This window comes from Plectropomus leopardus, chromosome 18 (genome assembly GCF_026936395.1).
Source record: "Plectropomus leopardus strain MGB_pleo_1.0 chromosome 18, ASM2693639v1, whole genome shotgun sequence".
Lineage (NCBI taxonomy): Eukaryota > Metazoa > Chordata > Actinopteri > Perciformes > Serranidae > Plectropomus > Plectropomus leopardus.
The window spans coordinates 19559196-19578727 of record NC_142193.1 but is presented as its reverse complement, the minus strand read 5'-3'; the positions used below and the strand labels follow the sequence as shown (position 1 = coordinate 19578727).

Genomic DNA, 19532 nt, shown 5'->3' with positions numbered 1-19532 from the left:
TCATTTTGTTTGATGAGTCTAACCGTTGCTACAACAGAAAGGCATGAATAAACCAGTTAAACATGTAGGACAGGGTTTATACAGGCTAAGAAATTGTTTACACCAATACAGACCCTGAGAGCGCAGCGAGAGAACATCTTCATTGATGCATCAGAACATTAATGCTAGTAGATGTTCAGCACTGAGTTTTTGCTCATAACAGAGTTTCTGACTTTTGGACATGATCCAGAGCAGATAAAACAAAAGGGCCTCGGTTTCTGCATTAAACCGAATATGGAAATATAGAGATGCCACACAAACACACCTGCTCCACAATGATGTGGAAGTTATCTAAAACGAATAACAACTGATTGCTTCAACTAATATGCACACACCAAAAACAGACCCAAACTGGTGCAGAACGAAAGCAAACCATCTATCGTGAGAAGGAACTAATCTTGAGATATAACAGATGAGCCAAAAATAAAATAAAAATGAACTATTAAGAGTGCTGCCAAATCAAAAACTGCACACCTTTACTCAACCTGTTTAAGCATAAAGAGCAATTATTTTAACCATCATCTGAAAGTAAGTGACACGCAGAATTACAGTCTTCACACATGGACATGTTCTTTTTCACAAACTGTGCGATCAAGCATGCTAATACACCTAATGTACTGTGCTATAACTAATTACAAATGGACAATATAGTAACAACTGCAAGACTATAGATAGCATTTGTGTTCTCTATTACTAAAATAGATAAATACTGTGATGTAGATGTATGTCAGGGAACAGGGATATGTCAAGAACAGTCAAACAAATGTTAACATAAACCAACTTAAAACACAAAGAACCCAAACTCAATGTGGCACTTTGTCTCAAAAGTAAACTTTATTGAGGTGTACTGGACAGTATACCATATTACACACATTCATGCTTTAGAAAAAGTGTAGAATAAAACATAACTCTTGTTCAGTAAATAATGACATAACAGATAAGCTGATATATTGCTGTGATCTATTTTTCTCTGTTGTCTCAGTTTCTCTAATATTGTCTATATATGAATGAACATACACACAAACAATTGTTTTGCAGTAAGCAGACAAGTGAACAGTTTTGTCCTTAAGCATCGAAAGAAAAAAGATCAAGATCATTCTTTGAAAAGTCTATGTGAAATCCAGCCTATAGTATATGTACTGTAATTAAGGTTCAACGTTACTGTTAGTAACCTGTAAATTTAAGCACGCTGATCCCAGCTGATCAGTATAGTTTGAATCCAACTGATGGGCTTTGTTACATGAAAGCCACACACACACACACACACACACACACACACACACACACACACACACACACACACACACACACACACACACACACACACACACACACACACACACACCCCTCCCCCAACAAGCAAACTGAAAGTACAGACTAAAACAAACTCAAAGAGAAAAAAAAATAAATAACTTGACAAAAATGATTTAGATCCAAACCAGAGGCATCACATCTCTGATCAGTGTGCTCGCAGGAACCCTCAGCGGATTATCAGACGTCTGCTGATTCTCTCCACTGAGCAAACCTGAAACGTCCACCAGAAAGATAAACGGCGAGTTCTGGACATTGAACAGTTATAAAAACATGGGCTGTCATATCATCTATCCTACCATCGACATGGATTATCACTTTCACTAAAGCTTACCTTTGCACTCATCATGCACACATCATGGACTCTGCAGCTGCTGGACCAGGTGCATCGACACTAGTGTAATTAAAAGCATTGTTAGCATTATTCAGAACAGGTCGCATGTACTCAAAAGATTATGTGGACAATTTAATAAAAGTTTTACTCAGTTAGTGATGGTTCTTCATTTGGGCTTCCCTCCAGTTCAGTCTTGTAGTTCTTCACCACCTTGAAGTGCTCTAAAACATCTAAAACACCAAAAACGTTTTGTTCACAAGTGCGCTATTAATTCTTACATTATTGGAAATCTGGTGACATTAATTTCAATGAAATATTTACTTTGCAATTATCATATTTCTATTTTGATACATTTTATTTACCTGGGAGTGAGTTATCATCTGCCTTGAGTGACAGCTCGATTGACTCCTGCATTGTTTTTCTCATTTCCTGCAGGATCTCCTCCTAAATTTGTTAGTTTATTTAATGAGGACATCACAGTAGCATTAGAATTGTACATTTATGCCCTAGATACACTGTGTTCAGTAGTACATAGTGGTACATAGAGTATACATATAGTACATGTTAATCTCTCAGATGCCTGCAGTGTTTTAGTAGTAAAAGCAGTTTTCCAAATGATGCACATTTCACTGGAATATAGGAAAGGCTTTTATGTAAATGATGAGAATTGTGGATAAAGATAAAGATGTGCAGCACAACATGTTTTACTGTGTCCTCTTTGTATGATAAAATATGACAAACCATCAATTCTTCCAGCTTTCCCAGCATGTTATATTTAGCCCGCTGAAACATGATGTTCTTTGACTCATAAACATGCGTCTCAATAATGTTCCTCATCTTTTGTAGTGAATCCTTTCCTCTAATGTCTGCTGCTTCTACAAGAGAGCAGAAAAATTACGTCAATTAAATTTTTCTGCACAATCACGATGAATGTAAATATGTTGTAACATAGTGTCAGGTTTTATATGTCATAGACTTCTTTTTTACTTCTGTAGCATTCCTGCATGTTTTCTTCGATTGTCGTGGTCAGACTGCTGTATATCGTTTTCTTTCGCTCCCGGATGCTTTTGGTGAGTTTTGACTTTAGTTTTTCTTCCTTAGAGAAAGAGAACACAAAATATACACATCATCTATCTTTCTATCTATCTATCTATCTGGTGCTCATAGTTTCCATAAAATGAACTGAGAATGAACTGATAGGGACTCTGCTTTTTATTGAAAGACAGAATTTGCAAATCATTGGATCCTTTTCTAAGTTTCCATTCATTAGTCACCCTGACCTGGACAAACAGCTTGAATGGATTAATGGATGGGATGGATCTTTTACCTCTGTCTTGAGAAATATCAGTTGCAGTTCAACATCTTTGTACTTCCCCTCTCTCATCATCGTCTCTGTGTCAAGTGAAAAGGAACTGATGACTCCCTTGAATGGTCCACTGTTTCCTGCATTTCTGAAACGCAAACAAGTTGAAAGGTTTCATTAAATTAACCACTGACAAGTTTGTATTTTAATAATGTAATTTGCATATATGTGTTAGATGACATATTATGCATATAACTGCATAATGTGAATTTGTACATTCTTATACAGTTTGTAAAATTAACATGGGCCAAAATACAGGGTTTTATGTCTTCATTGAGTCAATTCTTACGGGAAAGTCTTCTTGAATTCCTCGTCAATGCTGTCAGTCAGGCATGAAGCTAAGTTCATATTGAGGTTTACTTGTTTTCCTTTCTTTGTTTTGTGGATGCCACCATTCTGAACCAAACACTTCAGTGTCCGGTGAAAACCACGAGCGTTTGTTCTCTGAAAATTAAAAAAACACAACAAAAACATTTTATGAGCAAATTCATAAGAAATGCAAAATCAGTTTTTTGATAAAATTTTGATTCAAATACGTACAGGTCTTAAGACTGACTTCAGGAGTTTGTCACATGAATGTTTTGAATTTTCAACTCCCTCATTAAGGCACTTTTCAAAGGCATCATAAGTCTCTTGCATTGGCTTTCTGACTTTATGAAGTTCTTGACTCAACTTTTCATCCAGGTCTCTGCAGACATTTGCTATGTCAGTCTGAAATCAAAAACATCACAATCAGCATTTAAAGCAGTGAAACTGTACTGTACAACTGATATGTTTTCTTTCAAGACAGCATTTATTCTTCATAATTTATTTATCAAAATTCTGTTGATGTTTAATATGACCACCATTTCATGACTGTTGTTGTGCAGCTTCTATGACAACCAAAAAATTCTGTAAATTAAAAATCTTGATGTCTAAAATTTCTGTAGGGTAAGAAGTCTGTCTTTGACTTGTTTACATGTTCACCACTTTATTTGATTGTTAACTATGTTAGCTAATGTTAGCTGAATTATTTGCTGTGAACAAAATTCCTGTCAATATTAACATCAAGAAATTTAATTCAGGCGTGTATCCATACAGTGTTTTCTCTGGCAGCAGGGGTTGGCAGGGTGTTGAGGCAGGTTTTTTTTAAAAAGTGCTCCGAGCAAATGGGTTCACTACAGCTAACAACAAGCTTTCAATGCATATGGTGATAAAAGAACAACACTCATAAAGAGAGTTTAGAAAATATAAATAAAAACAACTTAGTCTTGTTATTGTGCGTGTAAGGTTTTTGAATGAAGTAAGTAAAGGTCTCTGCTTTTGCTTTTGCTTTATGATTTGTCAAGTTTATTCAAGTCAAGTGTTCGACTTAAATTCCTCATCTTCTTAGTGCAGTTGGTGGAACAGGCCCCTGATCCCACAAATGGGTTTTTGTGTCTTTCTTGTGATAGTTTCTGTCTGACATTTCATACAGTCTGGGATTGATAGAAACAGCCTAAAGCTTCTCCTACATTTCCTTTCATTTCTGATTGGAGTCCTGCCCCATCTAACGTATGACTGATCGCCTGACAAGGAGCGACAGTGGTGGCACCAGCACAGTAATCTGCAAAAAGACGTTGAGCGCATTTATGTTCTCTCCTCATAAACGCACACTCAGCCTTATGTGATCTTACCACATCTCTGCATCTGGCCCCTTGAATCAGAGAGAGAATCCCATGAGCTCCAGACACGTAGTTTAATGTCTCTGAGTGACAAGCGTTGAGATCTTGCAGAGATGCCTGAAGTTCAGGTATTTCTGTAAAATTTTACATAATATATCTTAAATACTTAAATACTACATAATTACATTCAAATGTTAAATTCCATTTGGTCATTTTTGTTTGAATAACAGTTGATAAAATAAACTTAAAAATAAAATGCAATACTTATCAGAGCTATACATTTTTTGTTCGCCACAGAGTGTTTATTTATCGAGACTTCACCTACCAGTTTCCTCTTGTTGCAGACCTTTTGGCTTAAGAAACTCTTTGGAGCTCACTGTGAACACTTTGAAACATTCATCACTGAAATGTTTCTGGGACAACAGATTTGATTTTAGGTCAAGCTTGCTTTAGAAAAATCTTTGTGCTTACATTCTGTTGTGTTAGTCTATAAAACTCACCTTAACCTTGCTGAGTTTTCTGAATTCTTTGTGCACTTCATCTTTGGCTTGCATGTTTCTTTTAAATATGAAACCACGATGACCATCTGCTGAACTGTGAGAAATTATATTTCATTAAGTGGAACCACATACAGTTTTTGAGGGAATTAAACCTAACCCTAACCCTAACCCTGGAAATACAACCTTTTTCTTCACACAGTCCTCATCTTATGTTTCAGAATTCAATTATTTTGTTATCAGGTCTGTTGTTCACACTGAAAAAGGTAACACTTATTTTTTATGTTTTGATTTAACACAAAGTTTTCTGGAAAAAACTGCTTCATTTGGTAATCATGATATGGACAATAAAAACAACATTAAGAGCATGCTATTTTAGCTTAGTAAGTTGTGTTGAGTTTATAAAATGCTTTCCTCACATTAACTCATTTAAGCCAAGTCTTCTTCTTCTTCTCCTTTCAGCATTTCCCTTTATTTTATGGGACACCACAGCAAATCAGCCACCTCCATCTCTCCCTGTTCTTTGCATCTTCAACTCATTTTAAGCCAAGTAACTGTTCATTAATTATTTATTGGCCTATTATTTGGAACTACATGTTTTAGAGGCAATCATAATATTTTTCATGTTCAGCTCACTGATTTAATGTCTGTAGAGGTTACACTAACAATTCACTTAACTAATTAATTAATTGGAAGTGTTTTAATCAAACAATGTCTCCATTTCCCTTTAAGAACATCAAACTACACGTAACATAGTTCAAATAAATTTCCTATGAATTTACAGTTACATATCAATTCCCTCCTTCGAAACTTTTGGAAGTTTGGGGCCTACAAAATATAGTGTAATGTTACCTGCTAATACTGAATATTGAGAGACTCATTACTAATTTAAGAACACTAGTCTACATTCTCTGCAAATGTAGAAAACAAAATGCAAAAACAGTGCAATACAATTTTATATATATATATATATATATATATCCATAACCTGGATGTCAGCTGTGCTTAGTGAGTGTGTTTACATGTACACCAGTGTTATGGTCTTTTTTTTGTGTGAAAAAAGTGAAACTTAATAGTTTTCTGTGCTGGGACTTAAGGTTTGTTTTAAGCAGCAGCTGCTCCTCTCATCAATCATGCTGATCGGAACAGCTGCAGATCATCTGATAAGGTATTCACCCTGACTCAAAATGAAAAAAAAAAAAAACTGTTGATGAGGGAAAAATTATGTTGTGTTCATCGATCTGCAGTAATAGTCATGTATGGATTAGTGAATGAGCCCAATGGGCCTAAAGTTGCAGGGGGGCCCCCTGTCCCTCATCCACTAAATACCACTCAAATTAGCATGTACAAACCAGTATGTAATCAAAATAACCACAAAGGCACCCAAACGGAGGCAAAGAAACTACATAGAGACACACAATGACCAAAAAATATCACCTCAAAGAGACATAAAACCACAAGGTGACACAATATGACCTCAGAGACATAGAACCACAAAAAGATGCATAACGACAATAAGGAAATGCTAAAAAAATAAATAAATACAATCTGTGTCTTGCTTCTGTGTGGGAGAGGTGGTGGGACCTTTTGCATATCTATGCCCCGGGGCCCGCTGTTTCATAATGTGCCCATGCTACCAGTACCACATCTGCTTTGACAATATTATATGAGCATTTGCCTGTTTCCTTTTGAGCTCTTGGCCACCACATTCCTCAGTGTCTACTTTGGATGTTATGTTAAACTATCAACTTTTAGCATTTAAGATCACTTACTGATCATCTGCATCTTCAATAAGATCTGACTTGGTGCAGATGAAGTGGATCTGCTGACACTCGCCACCATTTCCGATGAGGCTGCAAGCACTTTCCAGGATCTCCCATGGTTCTTTCTCTGCTGCTGCTCGATTAATATCAGTCACAATCCACACCGTAGAGCACCTCCCAACAACCTGAAGAGGCATAGCAGAAAGTTAATAATAAATAACCAATTCTCAGTGCTTGATCATACGCTTGTAGTAAGTTTTCCGATAACGCAGTAAGGCACAATAAACAGCATTGCATGTAAATAAACGACCTCTCTCCACATCTTGTCTCTGCTCTTGTTACGGTCCCCATTTCCAGGAAGATCCACAAGTGTGACATGCTGAAGAAGCTCATTATTAGGCACCCTCACAGTCACACACTTCACTAGTGGCCAATACCACCTCTTCACTTCTTTTGTGTCTCCGTCTTTCGAGTCACTTCTTGTGTATTTGACAGATTTTGCAGACAGCTCTTTAGCCTGCAATTGACAATAAAATCAGCTCAAGTCAATCAAAGTAATTTCATTTACATGCACAAACTCTCAATGCTCAAAGAGAATCAGAGCAGGATTAGATGAAAAAATGAGCCATTAAATACTGACTGACAGTAATGAAAAAAAAGAAGGTAAAATGATATACAAAATAGTAAAAAGTAAACCTGAAGTGGTGACAAAATTCAGTTTGTTTAAAAGTATTTTATGTTTAAGGATTCTGTATGTAAGTTTTTATTAGAATTATTTTATTTTTCTTTTTTTTCTCTCTCTTTTTGCTAATGGGTCAACAGGTGGTAACATGGGCAACTTATGAACATAGTTGACTTTCTCGTTTGCTCTGTGGTCGTGGATCAGACTGTAGAGGAAACAAATCTCTTAACATGTGAGTTCTAATGTCAGACAGTACTATTATGGACTGTGATGCAGTGTGTGTTTTGGGAGTTGGATTTATCTCTTGAACATGTTCGACATTGAACATGTTCGACTTTCTCGTTTGCTTTAAGCAGCCTGTGGACTGGCCTCAACATAAAGAACTCAGACCAAATTTGGATCCCATCCCCAACACCCAAAATACCTCACCTGTCTCACATTTTTAAAATATAAAGAGTCATGTTGTGCAATAATGTTATGCATTTCGTTATGATCACCAAACACAATGACCTCAGTTCTGTCTTTATTTATAAGCATTCATTTTTCAATGCACTGTCAAAATAAGTTGTTGGGACTACCTGGTGAGATAGAAATATAAATTTGTGGATTGTCAGCATAAGTGTGTAAACTGAAATTGTTCCTTTAAAAACAGGAAACACCAATAAAAAATGGCCCAAGTACTGATCCTTGTGGTACTCCATGCTGACATGCTGGGAAGTAAGGTTGCAAACTGATTTCATCAAAGTGGTTAAAGCCGTTTTCACAGGGTTCCCTTGACCTCTCACCTCAAGATATATGAACGAAATGCCAGCTTTATGCAAGTTAAATGCAGTTTAGGCAAAAACCATGCAGATTTTAGCATGCAGTACAAATTTGTTATTTTTACTACTGTATTTTGATATTTCTGCACTTGGCACCCTAAAAAGTTTTGGAAATGCGTAAACTGAAAAGCTGATTATTGACATTATTGACAATAAGGGGGTTTCTCTGCAGTTTCTAGAACAGAGGTGCTTGCCATCCAAGTGCTAAAAAATGCAATTCTTACTGAAATCTCAAAATATCATAAGTTTTTCATACCAAATCACAGCATGGGTTTATCTATGGTGTTCCTCCAGGTCTTAATGTGGTGTTTTTGAGGGATTTGTGACAATTTTTATCAGTTCTGAGTGGTCAAAAATGCCAAAACAACCCAAACATTGCTGCAACAACCTATGAGACATTACTGAGCATGTGTGCATGTGTAACTTTCATAGGTATATTGACAATAAGGGGGTTTCTCTGCAGTTTCTAGAACAGAGGTGCTTGTCATTCAAGTGCTGAAAAATGCAATTCTTACTGAAATCTCAAGCTTCTGGAATTTTTGATACCAAGTCACAGCATGGGCTTTTCTATGGTGTTCCTCCAGGTCTTGGTCTGTTAATGTGGCACCTCTGTGGGACTTTTACTGTTGACCTACTATCTCCCTATAAAGATCCCTTGTCCTACAAAAAAGTACTTTTTGCTAACTGATTTTACATTTACAGTAGTTGTAAAAAATTACAAATGTAAAAAACTGAAAATTCATAACATTCCACTCCATCAGACAGGCAAGAATATTTAGGTGATATGAGATTTTTCCTTTTACTTACTGATTCACATGTCAAAAGCTTCGTCTTGGAATTGAGAAACTCTGGAATTTCTTTGAAGTATTTGTTATCCATGAGGTTTTCACGGGGTATGTTATTCCATTCTTCTCCATACACTGCACAAAGCCTTTCAACAGTGTCACGATACTCATCGTCATCTTCCAGATCATTTTGTTCGTCTTCATTCTCCCGTAGGAAATTAATGAAAGACCACATCTCATCTTTCCACTCCTAAAAATAAAAAAAACATTTCAACTCATTTATTAGGTCTGAATTCGTCTGATGCAAAAAGCAAATATATTTTCGCAGCTGTTTTTTATTGCTTCAAGTGGATATAATCATATTAAACTCATTTTAGCCTACCTCTTTTGCAATAAACTCAATTTCTGCCTCATATTTTTGGTTCATCATGTTGGCCTCCACTTTAATCATGACTGAGGTACATGCATTGATACTTCCAGAGGGCAAGAGATTCTTCTCTCCAATGACAGCATTTATCAAAGAGCTCTTTCCAGCTCCAGTTCTGCCAAAGACACCGATCAGCTCCCTCTTGTCTGTCTCCAAGTCACCAATCTTCTTCCTGTTGTACAAGAGGTTTCTGATTAATTTGGAAAATAAACATGCACTGAAAGAAAATGTCCAAATTGAAAAATGTCAACAGTATGACCAGCCTCCTCAAGAACCACACAGAGTTATCATATAGATCTCCCCTTCAGCTTCAGAGGGCTTTATATTGTCTTTTGCTCATAGTTTCAGTTCTACAGCCTGCAACTTCACTTTTTTGGCCCACTCATCAGGTTTACTGCTGGACACAGCAGGCAGCTGATTTCAGTCAGTAAGCTCTGATAAATTATTGCGGTACCTGTCCAGCAAGAATGGGCACCTGGCAGGTGTCACATATCAAGACTGTTATTAACCAACATGACTACTCTCCAGGTGTGCCTTGAGATGATTGGATTTTATTTACATTTTAGACAGTGTCTAAAAACACTTTTGGGGAATTGGAGTTGTACGTCAATATGTATTATTGTGAAACTGTCCAACTTGCATTAGACTAATTTCAGAGCATAATTAAGACTGACTCTGTCTCACTGACAGAGTGAGACCACGTCCGTGTAATCTAACAAACTATATGGAATAAGGAAAACTTAAAACTTACTTCAGGAACTTAATCAGGTTGTTGTCTTGGTTTGGTAGTTTGTTATGGACAACTCTCATGATGTCTTTCACACGAGAGTGTATTATTTGATCTGTCAGAGTAAAATAAAAGAAATATTCAGAAGGAACCAGTGTATAAACAGTAATGCAAAATGTTATATAAAAGAGGAGAAACTTGATATTAAAGCGTGAGAGACACAGCAGTCACTTCAGGGCGCTTTAGAGTGTATTATCTGTTTTGTACTATGGCAAACTTATGTCTAACTCCCCACAGGATATAAAGGCTATTTGGCTTTAAAACATCTTCTAGTCACATTTAAGTGATTAACTTTAATTTGATAACTGAATTAATAACTTAACTTTTGTTTTTTAACACTGACCACATGATCCGTTACTTTACAGGATGATAGTCTGGTTGTGAGTTATGTTACAGACATTTTATAACATATTTATTTGATGTTCATGACATTTATCTTTAAAAAACAAAGCAGTATTTGCTAAAATAAAGGCAAAGTACTTTCAAAAATGAACACCAAAGAGGCCACTGAGAAAATGCATAGACAGTCTGCTTAACTTAGCTTACTGCTACTCTGTTCTCTCACAGGAAGTTACATTATCATTTATATCACCATCAATCATTTATATTGCAGTGCTCTCAGGGATAAGGTGGATAGGTTTAAGAGTTCAAGGGATGATGTTTTTGGTGGACCAACACGAAAGTTAACATCATCCTGATTCCCTCATCAAAAAGCCAATAGGATTTTTCTGCTGGATTTTGGACCATAGCAGAAAATAAGCTCTGCGTCAAACAAACATTTATGATCCTTAAACATTTTGTTCAGGAAGATCATCTTCGCAAATGAACACCACCTTCAGTTTTTTTGACATGCAATCATCAGAAGTAAAAGCTAATAGTACTAAATAAACCACATGACAGTTGCATGACTCAATGTTGCAAAAAACAAAACAAAAGTTTGTTTTATGTGCCTCTTGCAATATTAAAACGTGGTCTCTTTATATTTGCTTTATCCAGACAAGATATTACTGTTTTTCTTGTGTGTCGCTAAAAAAATACATTGCATAAAGGCTGTCAGTTGTTAATTATTTAGAAAGTATTATAAATACCTGAAAAGCCACATCGTCGTTTCATTGACATTGATTGCCGTTTGCCGGACTCATTCTGAACATCCAGCCTTCTTTTTCCTTATAGGATTTTAAGCAAAAAAAAAACAAAAAAACCCCAAAAGTTTGTTGTATGTACCTCTTACAATATTAAAATGTGGTCTCTTTATATTTGCTTCATCCAGACAAGATATAACTGTTTGTTTTTGTCTTAATTACGACATATAGAACATTGAAGAAAAGATACAAGACACAATATGCAAATGTTTGTGAGGCAGAAATTCAATAAAACCCTAAAAGGGCTTGAAAAGTGGCCTTCTCCAGGCAACATGAAAAAGAAAGGGGAGGGTTTATTTTTAAGAAGCTTCTGCCTTAACGTATCAATGAATATCACAAGTAATCAAGATGTATTATATCTCACCTCTATCACTTGTGCCACTTGTGGAAGGACAATCCTGTGGATGAACGTGAATTTTTGACAAAAACCAGTCTATGAAAACAGCATTTTATTCACACTGACATGACTTTAAAGGAACACACTGAAATTTGCATTTATGTTCTCATAAAATCTGGGATGGTTTTGGCAAACCCTGCACCCTCTATAAAAGGGCTGACAAGTGATGACATTCATTATCCTTTTTCCTCCATTGAACACTGTGATCCAATTATACAATTTCTCAGTCAAAGATGACATTGTCTCAGAAAAATGTCTCAAAAAATTAACAAAGAATATAGGCACATTCACTGATTACATTTTTAAGATGCCTGTTAAATTCAATGTCATACTTACCTGAACAGATAAAACTGCTTCTTCGTGCTCCTGTTGACACTACAGACAAAAGGAATAATAAGTAAGTAACCACTAAGGGATAAGTGCAAGGCCATGGAAAAGTTTGAACAGAATAAATATCTTAGATGATACTAACGTATATAAAATTGAATTCCACTTACTTGAGCGAAAGAATCACCTGTGTCTGGATTTCTTATATTTTGTTTCTTTTAGTGACAAAAGAAAGTATTAACAAGTCAATATAGTGAAGACAATTCTATAAAATTCCAGTAAATGCTATTGTTGTCAATGAGCTTTAATATAATCCTTCATCGAAAACATCAGAATGTTTAAACAGAAGTTCATGCTCCTATAAATGTATCTAAGTGAGATTTATGTGACCTAATACTGGTTATATTTCTATAAACTGTTTTCACAATGAAGAACGTTACCTTTAACAACCTGAGTCTCTCCTTGAATCTTGTCCTCGGTCCCGCTTTTGGGATCAAATTTTCAATTTCTTTCTCATCAAGACAGTAAAAACTTTCCTCATCAATTTCTTGCTCTGTAATTAAAAGTATTCAGTTGAATCTCAGTCATGCAAAAAAAAGAAAAGAAAAACTGCTGCAGAAAAACAAGTGAAACAGATATTGGTTTCATATGTACATTTTTTACAGCATTTCAGCCTCGAAGAGCACAGCATTGTTGTCTAAACTAAATGTATATTGATTTTCTTGTATTTTAATAAGTTGTCACTTAAATTTCAGCCTTTTTTTCAGCACTGCTTGTGGTGGAGTCTCATCTCAAATACCCCTCAGGATGCTACACAGCAGCACTTATTCTCCTTAATGAATGCATCATTTCCAATTAAGTAAAAATCTAAAAACTTCTTTACCATTGATGCTTTTGTATGCTTTAAACACAGATGAGAATTGCCAGTATTTGTCAGCACTGATCAATATTATTTTCTCAAAACATTATGTTTGTCAATGATACATGAACACTGCACTGTAGAAACATGTGGCAGCATTTTTTTAATGTCTATGTTAGTAGCTGCTTAGATGTTTCAGTACTAGGATAATATTTGTGTCCATCAAAGATACCTGGTAGTACTTTACCTTGAAATGTGTCTATAAAGTTGCTGAGATTCCATTCAGTTAATCTGTCACGAACAAAATTATCCATGTCCAAAAACAGCAACTAGAAGAAAAAAAAAAATGTTTTAATCACTCAAACTATTAGGCTACTTGGGCGCCCAGTAGCTCAGTTGGTAGAGCAGGCGCCCCATGTACAGAGGCTAAGTCAACAACAACAACAACAACAACAACAACAACAAAAAACATTAGGCTACTGTAACAGGTGGAGGTAAAACCCAGTTGCAGCAAAAACACCGCAGCTTTCAATTGCAGATGACCTTCATTGCAGATTATGGCAGGTATAAAGGGTAACAGGAGAAATAAAGCAACCCTCATTGTCACATATGCTAAGATAGCCTAATAAAGGCCACAACACTGAAATAAATCATTCAGCTAACTGTCAGTAATCAGCTTACAGCAGAGATTTCCTTTGAAACAAATGTTACATTCAAGCTAGCAAATTCACAATATGTTGAGATGATAAACTACTTCACAGCAAAACAATACCAGCACCAGAACACTTGATATTAAATTCAGCACCTTTATAACATTGACAGAAAAAAAAGAAATTTTACAACTCAACAAATCAATGTGTATAAAGCATTTGAAGACGGACTCATGTAAATGTGATTTATCACCTGGTCAGACTACAGCAGATTTGCAACGATTAGTGGGTTGCACTGCTCAAGTTTGCAGGGGCTGGGCGGAAGGGACACACCCTGACAGTCTGACACAGAGCACACAGTGACAACTTAACAACAGCCCCAGTGGAACACTTGCATTAGATAAAAATAAATAGTATTAAAATAAAATCATTTGAATGATATTATTACTGGTAATCACAACCATTGGCAAAAAATGGCAAGTAGGATCATTTACCCTGCTACACTCACACACACAAAAGTAAGTGAAAAGGCAGTGGTACCGTGAGGGAGCAGGCTGGGGGATTCGTCGATGAAGCAGTAGATCAAAAACTGGATGAGCGATCAGTGAGGCAGGAGAACCAGAAGGGAGCACGCAGGAGATTAGTAGAAGCCAAGCGGAGGATCAGGAAACCAGATACACCCTAAATGATGGAGGGAAAAAAACAACAGTAGTCTGATGTTAGGTATCCCACATGGCTGAGAAACTCACACGGCAAAGCAGGAGAATGCAAGGCAGCCGAGAGGACAGGTAGATGGAGACAAAGAAGTGCAGAGGCACAAGAACTGGTGGGTGGGGAGAAATGGCAAGGTATTAACCACAACAGAGATGAGGCAGGATGATCAGAGCAGAGCAGAGTCAACAGGAAACAGGAAGTCAAAGCAGCGGTGAGCACTTGCAAGAAAGTCTAGCAAGAGAAGCCAAGGATAACCTGGCAGTGAGCATAAGTAAGCAGGCAGGAGAAGTATATACCAGCTTGATCGCAGATTAGCTGCAGTAAGTAATAATGACCAAATCAACTAAATCTGCAAGTCTACAAAATTGCTGCTAATAACAAGGTATTGCACAATAAAGGACAAGAGTTTTATCATGAGCTGTATGAGCACAGGTCAACTAGGAGACTCAGAGCAGTGCCTACTCTAAATTCAGATCATAACAAACAGGATATAAAGTGAAACTAAAGAGCATAGTAGGCTACTAACTAGTATTTTAAAAGTAACCTCTCAATGCTATATTCACTTGTGAATGTGATGCATTAATCTTAGTGTATTTACAGCTGGTCTTTTCCTCTTTCATGAAATGTAATTCAAAATAACTTTTCTAAAACAATTCTGAAGTGTCTTATCTCAGAGCCGTCGGTTTCTCAATAGGTGATTCAGAATGATGTAGCTAAGTTCCTCCTGCCAGTAATTTGACCATGATTTGCATGTATGTTGCATGTAAGCTTATGGACACGATCCAGAGTAGACAAAATGAAAGGAGCTCTGTCTCTGAGTTAACCAGGATCTGGCAACATTGGGATGCAACACAAATGCACCTGCCACCACCTAAAACTAATAACAGGTTGGTTGAAGGGGTTGGAATTGATCAATGTGCATATACCCAAAACAGACAAACGCATGTAGAAAGAACTGGAACCTAAAGAGGATTTAACCTGAATGTATACCACATCACGCAAAGCAATAAAAATAAACTGTTAAGAGTGGTTCCAAATCCCTGTTCCCAGCAAACACAAAAATTCTTCTAAATGGTAGAAGAGACCGGACAGGTTTTTTCTAGTTGCCAAGTTTACGCCTAACTGTTAACTCTGTGTGGACAAAGAGTGACCAATTTTCTCAGACCTGCACCACTTGAAGATAGCAATGACTGGCACTGGAACGACAAAACTCTTCACTATGGCAGCATTAGTACAATATTGTTTTTGTATTGTGTCGATGCTATTTAATGAGTTAATGTTGTGGTATCTTTGCAGTAAGATTAATTGGTAGTTGTCTTTGCCAATGTTAAGTTGATGTTAGTTAAGTAATACTTTACATAGACAGAGTTTTGCATACAACTAAACATCCCTTTTTATTACACAGGCACCTTTATACAACAAAAAACACACACATGTAGTCATAGTTTTCTTTCAACAGAGCTACACTTAAAGTAAGGACTCAAAGTTTCTGTTTGTCACATTTGCTTTTTTGTTTTTTTGATGGCCATCCTCAATTTGGCCGTCCTCATTGTACTGATTTCCTTTGTCAGCCATTTTGTCTTTGTGTGGTCACACTGAAACAGACACTTCCTTCTCTCTCTCTCTCTCTCTCTCTCTCTCTCTCTCTCTCCTCTTAAAAAGTTGCTTTTCAATGCACTAACATGACTCTTCTGCTATTGGTTTTAACATGATCTCCTTCTTTATGCTGTCCCTACCCTTCATAAGCAAACTCTCCTCCCTGCTCTCGAGAAGTCTGCAAAAGATCAATTCAAGAAACTTGCCATGGATGGTGGAAATTTCCCTATACCCAATGTAAAGTCCTGAAGCTTGATTTGAATCCATAGAAATTTCAGCTGCAAAGTACCACACCAATACAAAATGTCAAGGCTTTTGTTTGGTCCTAAAAGCATAGAGATCATATTCCTACTCTTTCTTCCTCTGTTTGCTTGTGCATTAAATGAAAAAGGCAACACAACTATATTGTCATAAGTCAGCCTGCTGTTTTAAACAAAAATCTGCACAACCATATCTCATTTGTGCAGCAAAATATTAACTTAATGAAACAACCGAATCAATATTGTATTTGATAATTAAAATGTACTTACGTTTTTTTCCTTTAATTATTATAAAGTACATCGACTCATGTTCACTTGATACTCGCTCAGTGGACTCTTTTACAATCACTGCCCTGCCCTGCACTGACAGAGATCACATAGCTTAATGAGTCTAACCATTGCTGCAACAGCAAGGCGTGAATAAACATGTAAGACATAGTTTATAGGAGCTTAGAAATGGCTTTGGCAAGTTTAGACCAATGAGAGTGCAGCCAGAGAATACTTCTTCAGTGATGTATCAGAGCATAAATGCTAGCAGATGTTCACGATTGAGTTTTTGCTCATACCATTGGTTCTGACTTTACACCCTCAACAAGTCTCCAGACTATGACAGGGCTGACTGCGACAGACATTTATGCTTGTGTGGCGTGGTGAGGCGTGTGTTCACTAAGTAATGTGAGGGGGAGAACCGACAACGCCACCTGAGGAATTGCGCCCCAGGAAATACCTCAAAATATTAAAGTTTGGAAGATCAGTAAGGCACACAGATTCGTTTCTGAAACAGGACAGAGACGTATTTTCCAAATAAATCAAATATTTATTTGATAATCAACATAAACAGGCAGGGCTGGAACTGCAAAGGAAGAGGGAAAAATTAACTAGTCAAATAAACTGAATCAATAAACAACATTAAAGGGATTAAAAATATTTTTATTACAAAGTCGTCTAAAAAGGCCTTAACAACTACAATCTAAAAATCAGATGTGGTAAAATATCAAAAAGAACCTCAGCCCAACATAACCTAAATAAAAGAGTGAGCAGAGGCCATCAGTGGGGAGGCAGACTACTATGGAGGGGTGCCTAAAGGTGCCACCACTACTCACCTCAGTGAAACACAGCAAACCTCACAGCAATCGTGTCCCAGTGCGTTTACTCACATGCAATGTGTAGGAGTCTCACCCGGGGTGCCTAGCCTCCCCAGCAAAATGGTGCTCCACTTCACTAAAAGAAAAATACTAATAGCAAAATTAACAAATACAGCAACCCAATTGTTTCAATATATTCAAAGAAAGGAGCAAGAATAAAGCAAAACTAAGAGCAAAATACAAAGAGCAAAACAGGAAACCAAACAACAAAACAGAAGCAAAACGAGGGCAAAACAGGAAACCAAACAACAAAACAGAAGCAAAACGAGGGCAAAACAGGGAACCAAACAACAAAACAGAAGCAAAACGAGGGCAAAACAGGAAACCAAACAACAAAACAGAAGCAAAACGAGGGCAAAACAGCAGTAAATCGCGTGACCCACTTGGATTACCAGACCACTACAGCAGGAAGGCTCAGACACCACTGCTAACTCCAGCCTACCAGAGAGAAAAAAAGGGGGTTTTAAATAAAGTGCAGGGAAGAAATAAAACATGACAACTAAACTGAAAAGGGCTCCCGTACCTACCAGAACAGCAAACAGCAGCCACCACACACAGTAACCAGCAGCCAATAGGAAGGAACATGTGCTCACGGTCCCTTATATAGGCTGGCTGTGATTAAGAGAGTGGCTACTGAGGAGTGGAGTCTGGAGGTGCATTCACAAGCGCCACTCAACTGTCAGGTGCTATACCTCACTACACTTGCATTCACACCTATGGCTGACGTTTAAAGTCACCAATTGACCTTGCTGCTGGTGACCTTGCTGTCATTACACAGTCACCAACAGGGGGACCAGAGAGTTAACACGGATCATCTTAGACGTCCCCTCTTGACAATGCTGTAAATCATACTAAAATCATGTCTTGAACCTCTGATGACTTTTTTAAACTTTAGCAAAGAGGGGACCTGAAGCTGTGTGAGTGTTAAAGTTCTTACTCAGCACTGCTCCCACAAGCTTTAACAGGTATTTTAATGAGTCATTCACAAGTTACTTTTAATTTGCACAGAAAATATTATTTATTCTCAATTCAGTGGTAAGTAATATTTCTGTAATACTATTACAGAATGATAAAATTGAAGTTCAACTATCGATTTTTAAAGAAATAAAGTGTTTGTTCACAACAACTACTCATTAGGTGAGAGACTAGATGGACACTTTCACTGCAGCATATGTAGTTCCCCTCTTTGAGAGATAGACATTGCTCAGTGATGCCTCTCATGGCCTTTTTTATTTGTTTGAAAAGTATAAAAGCATATTTGCAGCAAGGTAATAGAAAAAGACCCCCCAAAAAAATTTTCTCTTCTATTTTTGTGTTTTCAACATAAACAGAAGTCCACAATTGGGTGGAATTTTGCGACAGTCCCCTGTTTGTACTATTGGAGTCTCTCTCTCTCTCTGTGTGTGTGTGTGTGTGTGTGTGTCTTTGTTTACAATAATTGGAATGCTTTGTAAATAAATAACAACAGAATGCAATGTTTTGCATATCTGTTTCTTATATTCAATAGAATACAAAGTACTGAACTAAAAATTCAGCCATATGAATCACAGTTAGTGAGACACTGTTTTAAACAGCTATGAACCACTGGTTTAATCTTAAACATCACATTTTAAGAGTTAATTGTATATTTTAATTTACATTCTTCACCTAAAAATCAACTAGTAACTGCAGCTGCCAGATAAATGTGCTACAGTAAGTACATTGAAATGTTGGGATTATGAAGTATAAAGTAAAAAACATAGTAAACAGTAGTAATATCTCAAATGTGTACTTGGGTGCTGTACTTAAGACAATGTATTTAGTTCTACCACTGCTAAAAGGATAGGGTTGAAGGGAAGGGTTTTCGTCATTGTTGCTGCACTGCTGACTCCTGCTGGATATTTGGAGTGCCTGCAGAGAGGGGGTGGAACTGTGGAGACAGCATGACACCCTGAGAGGATATTGCTGATAACACATATACACCGATCAGCCAAAACATTAAAATCACCTA

General features: G+C 36.9%; 1 protein-coding gene across 6 annotated transcripts; it reads right to left on the bottom strand.

Annotated features, from left to right (window-relative positions):
- Nucleotides 1–854: 854 nt before the first annotated feature.
- On the bottom strand, nucleotides 855–17980 carry LOC121938471 (nuclear GTPase SLIP-GC-like). Of its 6 annotated transcripts, none has more exons than XM_088091002.1 (25): nucleotides 17926–17980; nucleotides 14368–14508; nucleotides 13425–13506; nucleotides 12759–12871; nucleotides 12489–12533; nucleotides 12328–12366; nucleotides 11959–11992; nucleotides 11541–11618; nucleotides 10417–10507; nucleotides 9621–9837; nucleotides 9261–9488; nucleotides 7261–7467; nucleotides 6960–7135; nucleotides 5191–5284; nucleotides 5016–5103; nucleotides 4703–4824; nucleotides 3588–3758; nucleotides 3337–3491; nucleotides 3012–3135; nucleotides 2672–2780; nucleotides 2426–2559; nucleotides 2047–2128; nucleotides 1833–1914; nucleotides 1685–1744; nucleotides 855–1564 (listed from the first exon to the last, which is right to left on the bottom strand). In XM_088091002.1, the coding sequence occupies exons 3-24, from the start codon at nucleotides 13489–13491 to the stop codon at nucleotides 1696–1698; spliced, it is 2505 nt and encodes an 834-aa protein (XP_087947128.1). In that variant the 5' UTR covers nucleotides 13492–13506; nucleotides 14368–14508; nucleotides 17926–17980; the 3' UTR covers nucleotides 855–1564; nucleotides 1685–1695. The 6 variants fall into 6 exon arrangements, with proteins under 6 accessions (XP_087947128.1, XP_087947127.1, XP_087947126.1 ...); XM_088091001.1 differs by lacking the exon at nucleotides 17926–17980 and adding an exon at nucleotides 17555–17914; XM_088091000.1 differs by lacking the exon at nucleotides 17926–17980 and adding an exon at nucleotides 16668–17038.
- Between the last annotated feature and the right edge of the window lie 1552 nt (nucleotides 17981–19532).

Coding starts and splice junctions, on each gene's coding strand:
- LOC121938471 (XM_088091002.1), bottom strand. CDS start 13,491: ATGGATAATTTTGTTCGTGACAGATTAACTGAATGGAATCTCAGCAAC. Junction 10,508..11,540: donor ACGACGATGTGGCTTTTCAG/GTATTTATAATA, acceptor TTACTCTGACAG/ATCAAATAATACACTCTCGT. Junction 9,838..10,416: donor AACCTGATTAAGTTCCTGAA/GTAAGTTTTAAG, acceptor CTTGTACAACAG/GAAGAAGATTGGTGACTTGG.